General features: G+C 46.6%; 2 protein-coding genes across 4 annotated transcripts in view; one reads left to right on the forward strand and one right to left on the reverse strand.

Annotated features, from left to right (window-relative positions):
- VRK3 (VRK serine/threonine kinase 3) overlaps positions 1-6781 on the reverse strand; it is a 34285-nt gene extending 27504 nt beyond the window's left edge. The window contains exons 1-3 of one of the 2 annotated variants that reach the window (XM_079117044.1): positions 6636-6781; positions 2364-2426; positions 1442-1591 (exon numbers count right to left, since the gene is read on the reverse strand). The gene's annotated coding sequence lies outside the window, so the exon portion shown is untranslated. The remainder of the gene's footprint in view (positions 1-1441; positions 1592-2363; positions 2427-6635) is intronic. The other variant, XM_079117043.1, reaches the window with a different exon arrangement.
- Positions 6782-6877: 96 nt separating this feature from the next.
- Positions 6878-20108, forward strand: ZNF473 (zinc finger protein 473). Of its 2 annotated transcripts, none has more exons than XM_079117042.1 (6): positions 6878-6960; positions 8215-8298; positions 9028-9218; positions 12846-12972; positions 14636-14722; positions 17080-20108. In XM_079117042.1, exons 3-6 carry the CDS (start codon positions 9159-9161, stop codon positions 19470-19472), a joined length of 2667 nt encoding a protein of 888 aa, XP_078973168.1. In that variant the 5' UTR covers positions 6878-6960; positions 8215-8298; positions 9028-9158; the 3' UTR covers positions 19473-20108. The 2 variants fall into 2 exon arrangements, with proteins under 2 accessions (XP_078973168.1, XP_078973167.1); XM_079117041.1 differs by lacking the exon at positions 6878-6960 and adding an exon at positions 7233-7368.
- The last annotated feature ends 232 nt before the right edge of the window (positions 20109-20340 follow it).

Genomic DNA, 20340 nt, shown 5'->3' on the forward strand with positions numbered 1-20340 from the left:
AAAATTAAAAACAAAACCATACACAGGCCTATGACAAATGAGAATATAGCAGGGTTGGAGCAATTAATAAGTGAAAATCAATAAGAATGACAGTGCAGTGGGCATTTCATTTTTTGTCTTTTTGGTACTAGGGACTGAACCAAGGGGCACTTTACCACTGAATTACATCCTTAGTCCTTTTAATTTTTATTTTGAAACAGGGTCTCACTAAGTTGCTTAGGAACTTGTTTAGTTTCTGAGGCTGGCCTCAAACATGTGATCTTCTTGCTTCAGCCTCCCAACTTGCTGGGATTACAGGTGTGCACCACCATGACAGGTAAGCAAACGGCATTTCAAATGAACATCTTTTCTTTTTCTTCATATGTATGAACTTAGCTTTTATTTTTGAAGCAAAATTCAGAACCCATGTCTCCATAGGATGACTATAATTGAACATCTTTTAAATAGAGAAAGGGAGAAAGAGAGAGGGAGCGAGGTGGGGAGGGGTGGGGGAGGGAGAAGAAGAGAGAGATGCATTTTATTTGTTCTTGTAGTCTAAGATTTAGTGTACGGTAGCAATTAAAAGTTGGAATATCAAAAAAGAAGTAAAAATAAATGTGCGATCACGATTTCACTTTATCTTGTGCTGTGGTTAGGATAAGTGCCCTCCAAAGGTCCATACGTTCAAGGCTTGATCCCCAACGTGATGCTACTGGGAAGTAGTAAAACCATTAGGAGGTGGGCCTACGGGAGGTCTTTAGGTCACTGGGAGCATGCCCTCGAAGGAGACCGGGGGATCTCAGCCTCTTCCTTTTTCTCTTTACTTCCTAGTTGATAATGTAAGTGTTTTGCTCTGCCAGGCACACTCTGCCACTGCCATCTGACACAACCTCCAGAGGCCCAAAGCAATGGGCCATTTAGCCAAGGACTAGAAGCTCTGAAACTGTGAGCTAAATAAACCTTATTGTTTGTAAGCTAATAACCTCAGGTATTTCATTACAGCTGACTAACATATCTTACAATACAAAGTTCTAATCAAATGCTTTCCCTTTACTCATTGTCAATGTTGGTCTCTGTTGCAAACAGGGAGTCCTTGAAATCAGGACTTTGGTACCAGGCTCACTGGATGTGAATTCCAGACCTGCCCAAGCTGGGTAGGTTACTTAGGCTCTCTTTATTTCAGTCTGCTTGGCTATAAAATGTCTAGTGCCAGTACCTGTCTGGCAGAAAGGTTGTTGAGGTCTAGTGAATACTGATATCAAGTGCTCAGAACAGGGCCTAGTCACTGAAAAGCTTTTCTCCTCTTCCTCCTTTTTTTTTTTTTTTTTTTTCCAGTGCTGGGCATCAAACCCAGGGACTCACACATGCTAGGCAAGTGCTCTGCCACTAAGCCACACCCCTAGCCTGAAAGCTTTTATGTTGGGGATTGCTACCGCTGAATCACACTCAGCACCTCACTTACTATCTTATTATATTCCATTTGTTAACATTTCTATTCTTCCCTTCTTTCTTTCCATACTGTAGATTCAAAGCTTCTTGGGCCTGTTTCCTTTTAGTGTTGACATACAGAATTCCAGATCTTGCTCTTGAAAACCACAGGCCATCCTAATAGCTAGTGAAAGAAATCTCAGTCAGAGAATAAAAAAGTGTTTCTCTTTCTCCAGGCTCAGAAGAGTAGAAATCATGCTCTGGCATAAAAGTACCCTTCTGTTATTTCAAACAAAAGGGTTGTGTAAGACACCTGACCTGCAGAGACTGCCGTCAAGTACCCCTTCCCTTTACAGTAAGGAGGTGTGTAATTCTGAGTGGCTGTCTTAGTGATTGGTTGCTCTGGTAGTAACATCTAAATCACATCTGTATTCTCAAAGGCATAAACACTGGGGAGCATTTCTGTTCAGTCACGGGACTCTCTGCCTCTTTCCCCTTCTTCCTTTAGGCAGTGACAAGCCTGAAGGTCAGGTGTTGGAGCTGGAGCCTCAAGATCAAAACTGGATCTGGAGAATTGTCCAAACTTTGTATGAGTGAGGAAAAAACTTGTGTTTATGTTAAGCTACTGAGATTTTGAGGTAATTTGTTACTGTGGCAAATACTAGCCTAATCTGATTAATAATACACACAGATGCCACTGGATTTCTTATGTAAACAAAAAGCGGTTTGGAAATCTATGGTGGTGTTAAGTGGCTTCATGTTAAGTGCATTTTTCCCAGGGCACTGCCCTGGGATAAAGATGGCCTTCAGGAAGGAGCAAGTGGCTAACCAGGCAAGCCCTGCCACAGGACTAATGACATTCCCAGGAAGGATCTGCTGGCTGCAACAGAGGGGAGACAGCAGGAGTGGGGTGTTGGTGAACAGGCCTCAGGGTCATATGGTTGAGGGGATGGTACCTTTATAGGCTCACAGTCTGGCTCTTGGATTCACTGGCCTGGAAACTCCATCTTGACAGTAGCCTGGAACTGAACAAAGGTGGAAACAATGACTTGGACTCGGTTCAATCAAATAAGTGAAAGATAATGTTTACTAAGCACTGGCCAAGTACCCAGTATGCACCAAGTCCATTCATTCATTCATTCAGGCAATAATGACTTACTGAGGTCTTAGTTTGTGTCAGCCTTCAGAAAGGAAACAAACACAGTCCCTGACTTCAGCAAGTTCACATTCTGGTTGGGGAAGACAAGCTAATAAACAAATAATTGTTGAATAGGTTAGGAGGAGATAGCACTAAGAAGGACAATAAAGTACCTAAGGAGAAAAAGGGTGCCAAGGGGGTTGGCAGGTCACTATTTACACAGGGTAGTAAAGGAGGGCCTCACCAGGGGGAGACATCTGAGCAGAGACCTGAGGCAAGCCATGGAGTGGGTCATGGACATCTGGGGAAGGGCCCTGCAGGCAAAGAACTTTCTGTGTGTTATCTGATTTATTCCACATCACAGCCCAAGATGTAGATTCCCAGAATCATTACCCATTCTTTCTCTTCCTTCCTGAGCTGGGGATGGAGCACGGGACACTTATATCTACCCACTTATATGCCCCCAGTCCTTTCATAGGAGTGTGGCATCTATATTTTCCAAAAACAGCTATAGCAATATTTCTAGTTCTGTGTGCCCTTCGGAAATGGTAACCCTTTCCACCAAGAAGCAGGGTTCTGAACACTTTCCTTTGGATCTGGGTGGAGCCTGTAACTGCTCCTATCAATAAGGATGGGCATAATTATGTAATGACAAGTCACCTTCAAGGCCAGTTCATGCACGTGGCTGGCTCACTTGGGATGCTCCTCTGCAGAACTGGGTTTTCATACTATGAGGCAGCCTACAGTAGTCCAGAGACCTCTTGGAGAGGCCAGATGAAGAGGAACTGAGGCTCCCACACATCAGCCAGCATCAGCCACTAGACATGCAAGGGAGCAAGTCTTCTGGGTAACTGATATTCCAGCTTTGGAGTCTTCGTGCTGAGTTCCCAGATGTCATGGAGCCAGACAAGCCAGTCCCACCTGCTTGCTCTGAAACCCTGAGTCACAGAACCCGTGGTCATGACAAATGGTTCTTTTACATCACTGCATTTTGGGATAATTTATTCCATAACTTGAACAAAGAATAAACTGAAGCACAAAGAGGCTTAACTGTTTATTTAACAACTGCTCCCATCTCATGAGTTCAACATATGCAGATTGCAATCTTCACAAATACCTTTCACAGGAAAATTACTCCTTTAAGATGATGTGGAAGCAGAGGTTCAGAGAGGGACAGTGATTTGCCCAAGACTATACGGCTCTTCAAGTGGCAGATCCAGAAATATTATTTTGTTTAATCTTCCCCCAACTTTATAAGCCAGAGATAAACCTCTCATATTTGAGACCTACAAACATGCTCAAAGGCTGTGCACCTAGAAAATGGTAGGGACAGAACTCAAATCTGGAACTCTCAAGTTCATGTTCTCAATCTGGTACAAACTTGTAAAACAAAAACAAAAACTGCACTGGGTTCTTGGGTTGCAGGTCAGAGTATTCTTGCAGACTTTAACCTGAAAGCTGATGCTGTGTGGAAGTGAGCCAGGAGAAATACTGGGTTTTTCAACCATGGACCCCTGCCTGTCCCCCACTCTTACATCCTGTCACTGGCCTTCTCTCAGTTACCATCTCTCCCTTATGCATCAGTCAGCTCCTAACTGACCCTCATCCCTACAGTCTATTCTGAAACAGCAATTAGAGGGATCCATTTAAAATCTTAGACCCTGTCCTTCCTCTGCTCAAAACCTTCAGTGGCTTCCATTTCAGACAGTAAAATTCAACATTCTTACTTAGTCCATGAGGCCCTATGTGATTGTCCATCTCCCGTTTCCTCTCTGACCTCTCCAATCTTCCCTCACTCACTCTGAGCCAGCCACACTGGCTTCTGTGCTTTTCCCCAAATCATGACAAAATCTTTCTGCCCCAGAACGTTTGCATTTGCTCTCACACCTTCCTAGAATTTCTGCCCAATTCATGCTCATGCCTTCACGTTCCCTGGGGCTTTCTTCATATGTCACCTTTCTGGATAGATTTTTGACACTACTAATAATACACTCTATTCTCTTCCCCCGCTTTATTTGTCTTCGTAGTGCCTGTCACCACCTGACATACTCCACCTTACTTAGTGCTGACTCCTCTGAATAGACCATTAAGCTTTAAGATGGAAGGGACTTTTGTTCATCACAGTACATCCAAAGCCCAGAACAGGTTCAGCACAGAATGCTTGATTGTGTTTTCTGAGTAAATAAATGATTCTTCTGCAGAAAGAAACTTGTGAGGAATGCAGGAGTTGCACTAGCACATTTTCACTCTGAAGGCAAGTCTAGAAAGCAAGCCAGAGACTCAAAACTTAAGGCCAGAATCATTCTGCTGCACGCTCTTCCAAGGTCTTTTGCTTAGACACAAAACAGTGCAGTAGTTGAGAACATGGACCACAGCTTGGGTCTGAATCCTATTTCTGCCACTTACTGTGTGGCGCTGGGGATTTCATGCATGCTAGGCAAGTGCTCAACCACTGTGTTACATCCTCAGATTTTGGGCAAGAATTTTTTAAAACTTCTGTTCCTTCATCTATAAACTAAGAATGACAGAATTTTCCTCTTGGACTTTGAAGTTTATAGTACCAACATAATGTGTTTTGCTAAACATTACTTATTCTAATGATCCCATTCCATTAATTTCCATTACATTGGCCAGGGGAACCAGGCCAATTTTCTATCCTAGGACATTTGTACCAAGTTCACTCTTCCAGGAAGGCTCTTCTCACCAGTTTCCTCTGTGGCTAGTTTGCTTTTCATTCTTCAGGTTTTAGCTCAATAATTCTTCCCCTGACCTGAGACAAACTGTGCCACATTCCCAATCCTCTTGCACCCTCCCCTTTTCCTACTTTATTTTTCTTTAGCACTTAGTGCTATCTAGCATAGGTTTGCAAATCCCTTTTTTTTTTTTAAACTTTAACCTTTATTTACTTATTTATATGTGGTGTTGAGAACCAAACCCAGTACCTCACACATTCCAGGCAAGTGCTCTACCACTGAGCCACAACCCCAGGCCTGCAATTCTGTATTCTAATCACCTGGTACCAGGTGTGTTTTCAAGTCCAGAATTGTGAAGATTTTCAATTTTTATTTTTAAGTTTCAGTGTCAGAACAAACTGCATATTAATCACCAGCAGAGCTTAGGAGCAGGTCCTCATAATAAACTTCAGGATCTGATTTGTGTAGCAAAATCTTTGAAGATGATAAATAACCACATGTCAGCTCAAATGGGGTGTTGCCAGTAAAGAGTTTCAAAGCAGAGAAAGTCTTTAGGTTTTCACAACCTTTTGGATTTTAAGGTATTGTGGCCTGTAAATATTAATAGTTTACTTCTTTACTCTGTATCTGATACCCCCAAATACCAACAGAAAGTACACTAGTTAAGGATTTTTGCTTTAGGCACCTTTATAACTCCAAGTTATAACTGTCCCAATGGGAGCAGGCACTGCATACATATATATAAGTATCTGTTGCACAGAACCTTAAACACAGTAAGCACTCAATGACTGCGGATGGAAGAAAGGGAATCTGAGGGAAATCACTGGCTCAAGGTTACATGGACAGTTCAGGACTTAAACCAAGGATCCAATCCTCAGGCCGGTCAGTTATCCTTTTAGTTATTCAACAAAATTTATTAACATCTGCTATGCGTCAACTACTGTGTTCCTCCTAGGTTCCAAGACGGCAACAAAACAAGAGGGTTAAAGGATAGACTCCACCCTAATCACGGAGGGACAGTTGCAGACAGTTGACTCGGCATCCGCCCAGTCCGCCGCAGAAAACCAGGGCTGGCACAGCTGCCAAGGCGGGGGCGTCTGTCGACCCCCACAGAAGCTCCGCCCACCTTTGCCTTAGTCACGCCCCGCCAGTGTCGAAGGGGCTTGGGACGCACTTGGCTCGGTGAGGTCCCGCAGCCTCTCCAGTTCAATCCCCCCACCCGAGGTGGTTCGGCCTCCCCAGAATGGTTGTGCTGATGTCACAGGCGCCAGAGCCAAGCTGACTCCTAAGGAAACGCTAGGAACTTCCCCCTGCTCTGCCTTCCCTCATCTCTTTACTTGAGAACAGGGGTGGGCGCCTGAGTTTCTAAGGTCAGAGCCGCCGGGACTGGAACTCACCTTCTACGTTGTCTCGAGGAAACTTCCGCTGGGGCTGGAGACGCTGCGCACGCACCCTCTTCCTGGAGGCCGGACGCCCGCGCAGGCGCGGCTGACTTCCAGACTGCCCGGGACTGTTTACCTAGGAACTCCATTTCCCAGGCGCCTTCGAGGCAGGATAGTCCTCTAACCCGGCTGGGGAGAAATTTCCTCATCTTCACTTCCACCCTCTTCGAAACGCTTCCTGGTCCCACTGCGCATGTGCCCAAGTGAAGCCAATCAAGATGAACTATGGAGCACATCTCCTCACCAAAGGTTACCTTATTTAACTCCACGTGTCTTCTTGGTAATCTCAACGGCTTTCTCCGCGTCTCTTCATAGCAACCTCTGGTTGTTTCCTGTAGAAGTAGAAAAGTTCCGGAAAGGCAGGAGGCTAAGTGATCTTATAACGGGCTCTACAAAACCCTGGTACTACCTAGTCCAGATTCTCTATCTACTTTATTTCCCAGAGTGCTCTGCGGGGACCTCTAAGGTCAAAGAAGCGTGTGGGGAGGGGAAGGCAAGTGAGGGCGCGCGCACAGCCCTCTGGGAAATAGAGTCCTGGCGCTTGGCGCGGAGGAGTCTGGGTGGAGTAGCGGGGGAGAGTCGCTGGACTCCGGAAGTTCCTGTGAAGAGGCGCGTGTGTGAGGAGTTGGGTCTTTTGCTCCTTCGGACCTGGGGAAAGTCTGTTAAGCCCGAAGACTGCAATCTCCAGGTATGGAGGTTCGTGGCCGGGGTCGCTGAGAACCCTGGAGACTCGTGGGCTCGGTTCCTCCCGAGGAGTGAGGCTGTGCTAATGGCGAAATTTCGGCAAAAAGCACGTCGCCTTGGGCGGTGGAGGTCTTGGTGGAATCTTGAACCCATAGGTCAGGCTTTTCCTAAAGTGAGACGAGTGATTCCGTTTAGTTTTTCTTGAGGAAAGAGATCGAAGGAGAAGGACAGAGTTGCCTAAAGTCGGCAGATCTGGGCTGGATCTTGAGGACGAAAGGGAGTTCTTGAGGGTGTCCCGGCATTGAACACTGATTTGAGCGCATTTTGCGCGCCAGGAGCGGTGCAGTATTCGCGCCTTTTCTTCCAATCTCCACAGCAGCACCGAGACATAGTGCAGGTCCTCAGTGTCTTCAGTTGCCTTTGATATCAGAATCATCTCGGGAATCAGGGTTTTTCGGATTTTAGAAAGATAGTACGCTGCATATTTCACAACTAGGCAACCTACCAGCGGAATCTGGGGGCAGTGCTTGAGTCAGCAAACATTTTTTGTGGGCTGGATACGGTATTTCACTGACTGGAAAGAGGACTATATGTAGTCTGTGGTAGGTTAGGATTTCCTATCAATTTCTGAATGAAGTTCAGGTTTTCAGAACTTTTGGTTTTTGGAGTTGTAGAGAAGGGACTGTGGATCTGTTGTATTCGCCCCATTTGGTACATGTGGCAGCTGAGGCTCAGGGAGAGTAAATGATCTGACCAAAGACCCACATTAAGAAGGTGGCAGGACCCCCAGACTCAGGGTGGGTACCTTGAGCTTCATTCAGAGCTGTGCTACCCACTTCTTCCCTTTCAGATCTGAGAGTGTATAGAATGGGAACAGAACTGTGATTTGGAAATTATCTCAAACTTGGATGTTGGTGAAGGCGTGGCAGTTAAGGTAAGGGAGGGATCCTGCTGCTATGAGGGCTGCGGGGTACAGGGAGCACTTCCTTCATCTAAAGGGGGAGGTTTAAATGGACTCCAGTGAACTTGGTTTGTGGGAATGCAAAACCAAATCCTAGGGTGTTTCAGAAGCTGGAAATCTTATTTTTAGGTGAAATTCACCAGTTTTCAAGTTTTGTTAGACTATGTTAAGGAATATTGACAATAAAAGTGTCTGTGAGTGTTCAGTACAGATGCAAATTTTTTTCGACTATTTTCTACCTGAGGTTGATTGGATCAGAGAAGGCGGAACTCAGACATGGAGGGTTGACTGTATGTCATCTCTGTTACTGTGGGTCATGGTTAAAAAAAAAAAAAAAAAAAAGTTGCAAATATTTTTGTTGTAGAAATAGCAACAGTTTTGGAGCCAGCTTACCTGACTCAAGTCCTAGATTTGATAATCATAAATCCCGGAAGCACAGTCCCATGGGTTCAGTTAGACACATTTGTTGTCAACAATTATTAAAAGCCTCTGCTGCACACCAGGCACTGTGCTGGTGCTAAGACAGCAGTGAGCAAAATCAAAGGTCCAAACAAAGTGATAGATTCTCATTGCTAGATCTCTCAAACATCTATATAATAAGTATTAAGAATGGTTATGAAGTTGTTTTTCAGGTTCTGAAGTGCAGTGGAAATGTGGGGCTGGGGTAGTTTAATTAAATGGAATCTTTACTTATTCCTACAGGGAGAATCACTTCAGAAGCCCCCCCACTTCTGAACATTTTGGGGGCTCATCCAGCATGGACAGGGAGTCAGCTGTAGGAGGAAGGGAGAGTTTCTCACAGCTCCCTTCCTGCAGCTCTGCCAGCTGGGAACATGGAAGGGAAGGAGGAGGAGCTTGAAAGAGGCTATTGGGACAAGGCAGCTATGGCTGAGGTGAGTTGGGGGTTATTAAGGCCCTCTGTGATCTGGCTCCTGCAGAAAAAGCCTTTTCGACTGATTGCTCTCAGCAGTGGATAGACAGTACCAATTTGAACTACATGTATCAGAAACTCCAACTGGCTTAAACTTTCAGGAGACTGTATGTGTGGATCACATAACCAGAACTGAGGCTGGTTCCATCTGCCTCAGTGATCAGGACTGTTTATTGTCCCTGCTTTCTTCACCCTACTTAGTATTGGTTTCATCCTTGATGAACTCCTTCCTTTCAGACCCACAACAGCTGCCAGGACCATGTGCTTCCCTGCCTTACTCATCCAGTGTTTGATCTGTGTCTGCTGCTTGGGAACCTTGTTCTGGGTGCTGTGTCAGCCAACCGATATGGCCCCTGTCCTTGTGAAGCTCACACTAGTGGGAGTGTGGAGGACCGTGGATTAGTTTGCTAGGGCTGCTGTAACAAAGTACCACAAATTGAGTGTTTTGAATAATGGACATTTATTGTCTTAAAGTTCTGGAAGTTGGGAGTTGAAGATAAAGGTGTTGGCAGAGTTGGTTCCTTCAAGGACTGAGAGGGAGACTCTGTTCCATGCCTGTGTCCCAGCTTCTGGTGGTTTGCAGGCCATCTTTGCATTCCTGGGCCTGTAAAAGCATCACCCAGTCCCTGCCTTTGCCTTTGCCTGGCGTTCTCCCTGTATCTTCGTATAGTCTCTTCCCTCCACATATCTGTCTCTGTGTCCTCATTTTCTGGTTTTAGGACACTGGTCATTTTGGATTAGGGCCTACCCTGATGACCTCAGCATAGTCACCTATATAAAGTTTATATTTATATAGTTCATACCAAATAAGGTTTTATTCTGAGGTATTGGGATTAGAATTTCGACCTGTCTTTTTGGAGGATCACAATTCAACCCATGATGTAAATTATTTAAGTAAATCATGTAGAATGCAGGTGACTTTAAGAACTATGGAAAAGATGATGCGGGGAAGGGAATAAGAAGTCCAGATTAGGTTTGCTGTTTTATGCAGAGGGTTTGGAGAGGGCCTCCTAGAGAAGGGACTTTTGAGCAGAGAACTGAAATCTTTGGCTTTGAGTAGGAGTGGGCAGTGGTCCAGGAAACAGCAAGGAAGCTGGTGTGGCTGGGGCAGAGAAATGGCAGGAGATGGGAGCAGGTGAGATCTGAAGGGTCGCCGGGGCCATGCCTGTACAGCCTTGCAAACCATCTTACGGACTCTGAGTGAGATGGGGTTGTTGGAAAGTTTGGAACTGAGGAAAAGGAAGATCTGCCGTGGATAAAAACAGAATCCTCCTTGGCTTTGTTCCCAGCTTCTGTTTAGAATCAGCCTATGAATATCTGCCTTAGTGCCTTGTGGCTGCTATAACAAAGCGCCGCAAACTTGGTGGCTTAAGAACAACATAAATTTATTCTCTTAACAGCTCTCGAGGTTAAAGTCCAAAACCACTCTTCAGGGACCAAAGGCAAGTTATTATCAGGGCTGGTTCCTTCTGGAGGCTCCAGGGGAGAATGCCTTGACTGCCTCTTTCAGCTTCTGGAGACGTCCGCATGCACTGGCTCCTGGCTGCATCACCGCAGTCTCTGCTTTTGTCATTGCATCACCTTCTCCCTACTGTGACTCCTTGTTTTCTTTTTATAAGGCCTCTGTGGTGACATTTAGAGCCCCTCAGATGGTCCATCTCCCCATTTGAGATCCTTAACTTCACCATAGCTGCAGAGCCCTTTGTTGTCATATGAGGCAACATGCACGGGCTGCTGGGATCGGGGTGTAGAGATCTTGGAGGCGGGGCGGGGGGGCATCATTCAGCCTGCATGGTGTCGAGGGGAGCTCAGCCTCCAGGGGTCCCAAACCAGAGTCAGCATCTGCCCTGAGAACTGCCTCTCCCACATCTCTGTCCTTTGTCAGGTGCTCAGACTGAAAACTTAGAAACATCTCAAGCTCTTTTCTCTTTGAAACCTATGATTTATCTGTCAGGAGATCTTGCCTGTACCATCTTCAAAATATTTGTAATCTCATCACTTCTCACCTGGATTATCAGATTGGTCATGCGTCAGGTGGGTGGGTGCTGCTGTACCTCCACTATCTAGCTATGTGACTTGGAACCAGTGTCTTTGATTCTCTTTTCTTCTACAACTGGGATAAATCCTGCCTCAGAGAGGAGCTGAGCAGTCCAAGGATGCACTGCACCTTGAGACTGGTTCCATTCCCAGCACACAAGGCAAGTGAACAAAGAAAAGCCTTCAGGTTGGAGGCTGGAGAGTTGGGTTGGGAAGGGTAAGCTGCAGGTGGAGACCTTCTGACGTGCTACCTTTCCCACAGCTTCCCAGTCACTTCTCTTGGGTAACTCTGATAAGGTGGGACTAGGTGCCTTTCGCTAGTGGGCCAGGAACCAGTCTCAAAGGGCCGCCCACAGCAGAGTGTAGTGGGCCAAGCCTCAAACCTAAACTAAAGAGAGTCAGTTTTCATTATTAAAACATTCCTTTGTGTGTGCATACATGTGTGCCCTTGTACACGTGTGCCCATGAACACATTGATGACGATCTGAAAGGGACACTCCAAACAGCCATGGGTTTTCACCTTGTGATGGGGTGGTTATGGCAACTTTCACTTCTTTTATCTGTACTGAGCATTTTTATTTTTATTGCAGTGCTAGGGGTTGAACCCAGGACTTGCTCAGCAAGCGTTCTACCACTGAGTCACATCCCGAGCTCTTGAATTCTTGCTTTTAAATACCTATTAATTGGGGAGTTTTAAAGTGAAGAAATCCAGCATCACTAAATGTTGAACCAGAAGACATGCAGCTTAGGTAGTTGTGTGGCCTAAAGTGGATCTGGCACTACAGCGTGGGGGCTTCCTTCTAAGGCTGCACTGACTCTGATTAGACTTCTGCTGTCCTCATCAGTTTGTAGGGAATGCAGGGGCAGAAGGGCAGCTAGATGTAGGACCTTAAGTCAGGAGCGTGGAAGAGTAGAGGGTGCAGGGGTATGGCTGTGAATTAAAAGTCTGAGAGCCATACCAGCCAAGTGCACGCATGGGCCTCATGACCCAGACACCGTAACTGTAGAACTACCATTGAGCAGTAAGACAAATCCATATGCATACTTTGAATATGTCTAAATATTTAGGAATATTAAGTTGTTACTATTAATGCTAATGTTTTCATAGGGAAAATCAGATGTCCCCTGGGTGCTGAGTCCATCGGGTTAATTACCTGCCTTTCCATGCTTGTGTGTATGTTTGATAATTTCCACAATAATACAAATTAAAATCTTGAACTAACACCAAAAGAAAAAAAAAAAGAAGAAAAGCAAAAGAAGAAAATCAGTAGACTTTTTTTTTTTTTTTTTTTTTAAATAAGAAATCAATGGATTTTAAGGTCAGGCAGATCTGAGTTTAAGTTCTGCCTTTGTGAGTGACTTGATATCCAAGACCGTTTCTTGCCTATCGTAAACGGGGCTCTCAAGTCTTCTATCTCAAGGTTCTTGTGAGGCTGAGAACAAGATGCTTATTGCCACAGTCCTGGTAAACCGAGGTTTAGGATGCCCTGAGTAGGCTGCTGGGATCCTCCTTGGCCCAGCCTCTGAGTGACTAAGTGTATTTGCATTTTAGGAATTTGTGACCCTTAAGGACGTGGCCATGGATTTCACCTTGGAGGATTGGGAGCAGCTGGGGCTAGACCAGGGGGACCTGTTCTGGGACACAGCTCTCGACAACTACCAGAACCTCTTTCTTCTCAGTGAGTGTTGTTCTGATTCTGGGGTCCCAGTCAGTGCCCTACTTGAGAATCACCTGTGCTGTCACCCATAGGTAGGAGTCCCAGCTTCTGAGCGCCTCAGTGTCAGGATGGCCCAACTCAGTCATTCTTAACTGGCTGCCTCTGCCTGCCAGCAGACATTGGCAATGTCTGTGGATATTTTTAATCCTCATGTCTGGAGAAGGGGTGCTATAGTGGGTAGAGCCCAGGGATGCTGCCACGCCTCCCACAAAGCGCAGGACAGCACCCTACAACTGAGGGTTATCCAACCTCAAGTGTTAGTGGAGTGAAGCTGAAAAGCCCTGGTCTGGCCCCTGCCTGCCTCTGCAGCTTCGTCCCTGACTTTCCTACTTGTAACTGTGGAGTGAATCCTTGAGCACACACCTTAGGGCCTTTGTGGCTGCATTCCCTCAGCCCACAGCTCACAGGGCTTCCCTTTGTTAGGCCGAGCTGTGACCTATGAGAAGGCCCTGCTCCCTCCCCTCAACTTTTTCATAGCTCTTTTATGTCCTGACTTACTCTGTCATTTGGAATGGGAAGTTTGTGGGGCCAGGATTTATAACCTGCTTTGTTCACTGGTGTCTCCCCAGTACCTACCATAAGGCTTCAGTTGACTATTTCTGAGTGAATAAACGGTGGAGTAGCAGAAACTGCTGTGTCATGAACCCAGCCCTCTGCTGGATAAGCTTTCACCCAATCTCTGGCCACCCCACAAGAGGTTGGATTGTCTCACTTTCACTAATCATTCTGAAGCTGAGGTTCACAGAAGAGAAGTTGCCTTTCCAGCCAAGTTGGGTCCCCAAGAGCACCCCCAGGTTCAGCGATTCACCAGGAGGACTCCCAGGACTCAGCCCATGGTCAGACTCATGACTGTGGTTTACTACAGTGAAAAGATGCAGAGCACAGTCAGCCAGGGGGAAGGCAAACAGGCTCGAACTTCCAGAATCCTTTTATTGGTCACATGGGATGCACTTAATTCCCCAGCAACAAGATGTGAGATGTTAGCTACCAGGGAAGCTCATCAGAGATTCGGGACCCAGGGTATTTATTGGGTATTGGCCATATGCCCCGTTTGCCTAACCCAAACTCCAGACTCACGAGGAAATCAGGTGTTTGGTTTAAACCACATTGTTTGCACAAATCATTTAGGCCTAGCGAGCCCGTCTTACCAGTTTGGGGAATGTGGGGAGCCCTTTTGAAAGCCAACTGTGCCAGCAGGCCTTTCCCAGGGGGTAGTTGGGCCTGCCGTGTCCACCCACTTCTGCACAGCAGCCTCGCAGTTTGTGAACCACAGGCCCCAGCCCTGGTGCACATCTGGCCTCTCCCAGGTCCTGGCATCCCAGCTCCCCGTCACAGTCACCTCATCTACTTATTTCCCCTTCTTTAGTTCCTCAATTTTTTTAAGAGTAATTAATTCTAAAAGATAAAAAGGATTAAAAGATTACATGTTGTAGAAACTTCTTTGATAAAATTTTGTCGCACTGGGGTAGATTTTCTTCTAACTGTAGCCAGCGTGTGCTGCAGAAGCCGCGTAGAGGAGTTCCTGCTTCGTGTAAGATAAAATTGGAGAGCTGGAAGGTTCCCACTGGACAAATGGTTGACTTTCCATGTTGTGGTTGATGGCAGTGTTGATCTGTCTCTGCAGACCCCCCAAGACCCAGCCTGACCTATCCAGATGGTGGGGAAGAGCTGGAGGCCCTGGTGAGCGGAAGCCCAGAAGCAGCCTGTCCTGGTGAGTGGAGTGAGAGGGCCTCTGGTGTACCTTCCGTCCTCAACCTCTGCTTGAAGTGACCGGCCTCCAGGTGCCTGTCCAGACATTTTGACACCTGGCCTATGGGCTTCATTCATCCTTTGGCTTCCATCCCTTCATTCTAGGGGATATGGGGATCCTCAGACAGTGCCCACTGTGACACACCTGCTGTGTATCCTTCCTGGCCTTTAGCACAGGCTGTCCTGGCACCTCTCCTGTCCTCCTTTCTTTCCTTCAAGATTCAGCAAGGGGAGGCCCTCAACTCCCTGAGTCAATCTCTGCCCACTTCCTGCCTTGTGCCTGTGAGTGGGTAGACCCCGGGTCTGCCTCTTTTTCCTCCCTTTATATAGGCCCATCCTTTCTCTCTTGCCCTGGGCTTAGCAGACGACCACATTTGGCAGTAACTCAGGCCCAGGCCTAAATGCTGCCAAGAAGATCCACTCTGCCGTCTCCCAGCCCAGGGTTCCTGTGGTTGAGCAGGTCAGTGAGAATTCCTGTGGTGTTACCCCTGGTGGAAACATCCCCAGGTGGAGAGAACAGAGGCAGGCGCCTTGCCTGGGTGTGGGTGGCTTCTCCCATTGTTACTTTATCAATGTAAGGAGGAAGACCCTAAACCAGAGACCACAGGATTCTGGGGCTCTATGCCCATCAGTCTGCATCATTACTCGTGGTTCACTGCCTGGTAGTCCTCTGCAGCCTCCTGCTGAGCACCACTGTCACATGAAGGTGACCAGTCCAGGCACATGCTCCCCCAACCTCTTGTTTCTGTCTGTCACCTTAACAGAGGATGTTTCCAAGCAAAGGCAACCAAATATATAGGTGTGTGTGTATGTCTCCAATGATAGCGATTGTGCTGCATTGTTATCACTTAGGTCTTCTTCCTGCTATAATTGCAGATTCTGCTGGATTCATCCTAGTGTTCCCAGCTCTCCACACCATGCTCAGCATTGAGAGGGCCTGGTGCACAGCTGTTGACGTGCTGCAGGCAGGGGCAGCAGTGTGCCTAAAGGCATGTGAGGAGAACAAGCCAGAAAACTGTGGGAGCAGAAGCACCACATGACAATGCATAGCAAGAGGTGGCTTTGGAAAGTTCTTGTTTGAACATTTCACTTGACAGACTTAGAGATGCTGGGCTGTCTCTGAGATATTTAATGGATGGAGAGCCATGAAATAGCAGAAGGAACAGGCTTGGAAGAATGTGATGGTGCAAGATGGGCCAGGGTGGGGGTCAGGGGCCTGTAAGTGTGGAGAAAGCAGTGCATTTCATGTTTTGTGGAGGATCCCAGGGAATGTACTGCTTGGTAATTGAGTGTGGGCCAGATAAGGGAAAATCTTGCTCTGCTGCTTGCTCAGTTGAGGAAGGGCGGCCATGGGGAGCACCTGAGCTGCCCTGCCTTTTGTCCTTGAGAATTTTCTGTGGCTGCCTGTATGTCATCCACTCACAAGCCACAATAGGGGGTGCTAAGAACTCAGGTATTGCAGGGAGAACACAGGGAGGGGCACTCACAGCAGAAGGCAGTGTGGGGTTGTCAGCAAAGTCTCAGAGGAGGGCGATACTCAAGCTAGGACACAGAACAGTTAACCTGTGAAGGGTACTTGAACACAAGGGCCCTGTAATGGCACAGAAAGTATGGTTGATTCAGGGACATGCCAGAGTTCTTTGGGGCCAGCACAGAGAATGCTGAGCTCATGTACTTGGATTTCTCTTTAGAGGCTCTGGAAGTGTTTATTGGAGTGATGTAGCCAGATTTGGTTGTCACAGGAACCCTGATAGCTGGTGTGGAAACATGGACAGAGACAGGAGGCTGGTGAGGATCTGGGGCTGGATGGGAGTTATTTATAGAAACAGGAGAGGGAGGGAGTTGACATTCCCAAGGAGATCTGGTAGAACGGGATGCCTGAGGAGGGGGGAGGCTGACTCCCAGAGCTCTGATAGGGAGGACTGGATGGGTGATCTGGGACATTCTCCAGGAGTAAGGACCCAGGATATAAAGAGCAAGATTTTAATGACTGTGCAGGACAAAGTGGAAGGGAAGAAAGAGGTGAGCCAGGAGGCTCTGGGGAACAGCATCACTGGTGTAGGTATGCATGTTATGGTTGAGATTCTCCCTCTCTGTTGAACTCCTGAAGTTTCCAGGTTCCCCTCTTTACCCTTCTGAGAATGGATTCTATTTCTTAAGTTTCCGACGGGACACTGCCTTTACCCTCTTTTCCTTTTATCCCCTTGGACAGGCTGAACCTGAGACACCTCACCCCTATTGCCTCTTGTCCATATTCTCAGCCCACAGCTCTAGTCTTTCCCCCTGGGAACCAGGAGACATTTGTATTCTTTCTTTCAGATATGACTGAGACCAAGAACACTCCTCTGCAGCAGGATTTCTTGGAGGAAGGGCTCTCCCAAGAGATTTTGGAGGCATTTTCCAAGGATGGCCTCTGGAACTCCAGCTTTGAAGCCTGTATAGGTGAGAGCTGGTTAGATAGTTTGCTAGGAGATCCAGAAAGTCTTCTGAGGACTGATGTTGCCATCAATGAGGAAAGATCCACTGAATGCAATCTCGAATTCAAGAGTGGCCTCAGTCCTAGTTCCCTCCTTTCCATAGGAGAGGACTTTGTGATGCATGATATTCCTGAAAAAAGCCTCACACCAGCCAAGTCGAAAGAATATAGGAGTGACTTTGGCTACTACTCAGACCAGAACCAGCAGGATTCTGTGCAGGAAGAGGAGAAACAGTATAAATGTAGTGAGTGTGGGGAAAGCTTCAGTCGGAGTTACCACCTTATCCAGCACTGGATCATTCACACGAAGGAGAAGCCCGCTGTGTGTCAAGAGTACGAGAGAAATTTCAGCCAGAGTTCTTACCTACTTGTACGTCCACTGACTCACACGGGATACAAATCCTATGTGTGTAAGGAGTGTGGGAAAACCTTTAGTCAGCATGTGCACCTCCAGTGGCATCAGAAAATCCACACTGGGGAAAAGCTCTGTAAGAATCAAGGTCATGACTGTCCCCGTCCATCTAGTCATCGTGCACGACCCATTAAATGTCAGAAAACTACCATAAGTGCCAAGTCCTACAAATGCAATGAATGTGGCAAGACTTTCAGCCGGGCCCTTCTTCTTGCTGGGCACCAGAAGACCCACATTCAGAAACACTATGAATGTGCCACATGCCAGGCAGCCTTCAACTTGAAAAAGCATTTCATCCAACATCAAAAGACACATGCTACGAAAACTACCTCTGAGTGTCAGGAGTGTGGGAAGACCTTCAGGCGTAGTTCATCACTCATCGAACACCAGGCTGTCCATACTGGAGAGAAGCCTTACAAGTGCCATGAATGTGGGAAAACCTTCAGCCATACATCCACCCTGAAGATCCACCAGAGGGTTCACAGTGGAGAGAAGCCTTACAAATGCAGTGACTGTGGGAAAACCTTCTGCCGTAACACTCACCTTAATGAACACCAGCGAATTCATACGGGCTACAGACCCCACAAATGTCAGGAATGTGTCAAAAGTTTCAGCCGACCCTCACACCTGATGCGACATCAGTTCATTCATATCACAGAAAAGCTCTTCAGCTGTGCTGAATGCAAGGAGACCTTCAGCCATAAAGAACACCTGGTGCAGCACCAGAAAATCCACACCATCGAGGCCCCGTACGAATGTCAGGAGTGTGGAGAACGCTTCATTTGCATTTCAACCCTGAATTGCCACCTGAGTGTTCACATGAGAGAAAAACAAGGATTTGATACAAGCAAGAAAATTTTGGACCAGAACTCAGAACAGAGAGAGCATCAAAGGCTTGATGAGAAACGCTTTAAGTGTAGCAAATGTGAGAAAACCTTTAACCGCAGCAAATACCTTACTCAGCATGAGAAAATTCACACCAGAGTGAAGTCTTTTGACTGCCATCACTGTGGGAAAGTCTTTGGCCACAGTGCACAGCTCAATCGCCATCAGAGAATCCACTTTGGGGTGAGGTCTCGTGAACGAGGTGAGCACAGGAAAACTGATCATAGCCCCTCCCCCCCTGAGCATCAGTCCTCCCAAAACGAGCACCCCTTTAAATGTGATGAATGTGGCAAGACCTTCAGCCAAAGTGCTCACCTCTCAGAACATCAGCTGATTCACTCTGGAGAGAGGCTCTTTAAATGTAAAGAGTGTGACAAAGTCTTCACACAGAGTCAGTACCTTATTCAACATAACAGGACTCATGCTCCAAAGAAGCACTTCGAGTGCAGTGAGTGTGGGAAGTCATTCCATCAGAGTTCGTGCCTTTCTAAGCATCAGAGAATTCACTCGGGGGAGAAGCCCTATGAATGCAGGGACTGTGGGAAAGCCTTTGGCCTGAGCGCTCAGCTCATCCGACACCAGCGAGTTCACACCGGAGAAAAGCCTTATGTTTGTCAGGAATGTGGGAAATCCTTCAGCCAGAGCTCATGCCTTTCTATTCACCGGAGAACTCACACCGGGGAGAAACCGTACATGTGTAGCAAATGTGGGAAAACCTTTGCCCAGAGAGCAAATCTTACACAGCATGAGAGGATCCACACTGGGGAGAAGCCGTACGCCTGTGATATATGTGGCAAAGCCTTTGGCCTCAGTGCCCACCTCGCTCAGCACCAGAGAATTCACACCCAGGAGAAACCCTATCACTGTCAACGTTGTCAGAAAACCTTTCGGTGCTATTCCAGTCTCAACCGACACCAGCGACTTCACACTCAAGAGTAACTAGCAGCAATGCCATCTGCAGCCACTGGATGGCAGCAGAGTCCTGCACATCTGAACCGTCCATCTGCCTACAGAATTTGAAACCAACACATTTCTAGCTTCCTCCCCTCCCAATAAATAAATCTCTTTATTAATAAAAGATTGATTAGAAAGTTTGCACACATGGGTTTCATTAAAACAGTGAAAACACAAGTATTGAGAAGCTGTGTAACACTGGGATTCAGAAGTAGATCCTGGAGCCAGTCTGCTTGAGTTAGTTCCACCTCTGCTATTTACCACCCTAAGTGACCTTGGGAAAGTTATAAAATCTCTCAGGGCGTCGGTGTCCTCATCTCTAAAATAGGCACAGTAGTCATCTACCTCAGGGCTGTTGTGAGGGTTAAATAAAGTCAAGTACTTAGAATTGTTGGCTTGCACAAGATAAATGCCGACTGTGAGCTGTGCATGTGTGTCAAATGTAACACAAGTAGGTTCTTTTATATTAAAAGAAGAAAAGAACTTGTAACCTGTGTTTACAGAAGTTAATATTCCCCATAGTAAGCACGACCTCAAGTTTTCCTATTTTCAAGTTTTTGTTCATCTCCCTGCTCTTTTTAAATGTCTGTGCTCTGTCCTGGCTATTTCTTTCTGAATCCATAAAAAGCCAAGAGGAATATGTAAATTTCCACCTAAATGGCTAAAATTTTTTTTCTTTTTTTTTTTTGCAGTGCTGGGGATTGAACCCAGGGCCTTGTGCTTGCAAGGCAAGCACTCTACCAACTGAGCTATATCCCCAGCCCAAAATGGCTAAAACTTTCTACTAATAATCTCCCAAACTTCCCACTCCAAGAAGACACTTGTCCCTGTCCACATTTGCAAACCATCTCTT

The sequence above is a fragment of the Sciurus vulgaris genome (genome assembly GCF_902686455.1).
Source record: "Sciurus vulgaris genome assembly, chromosome: 17".
In the NCBI taxonomy this organism is placed as follows: Eukaryota; Metazoa; Chordata; class Mammalia; order Rodentia; family Sciuridae; genus Sciurus; species Sciurus vulgaris.

What these genes read in the sequence shown, in the direction of transcription:
- ZNF473 (XM_079117042.1), top strand. Translation starts at nt 9,159, where the DNA reads ATGGAAGGGAAGGAGGAGGAGCTTGAAAGAGGCTATTGGGACAAGGCA. An exon ending in ACAAGGCAGCTATGGCTGAG is followed by an intron (nt 9,219 to 12,845) that starts GTGAGTTGGGGG and finishes TTTGCATTTTAG; the next exon opens with GAATTTGTGACCCTTAAGGA. An exon ending in CCCAGAAGCAGCCTGTCCTG is followed by an intron (nt 14,723 to 17,079) that starts GTGAGTGGAGTG and finishes TCTTTCTTTCAG; the next exon opens with ATATGACTGAGACCAAGAAC.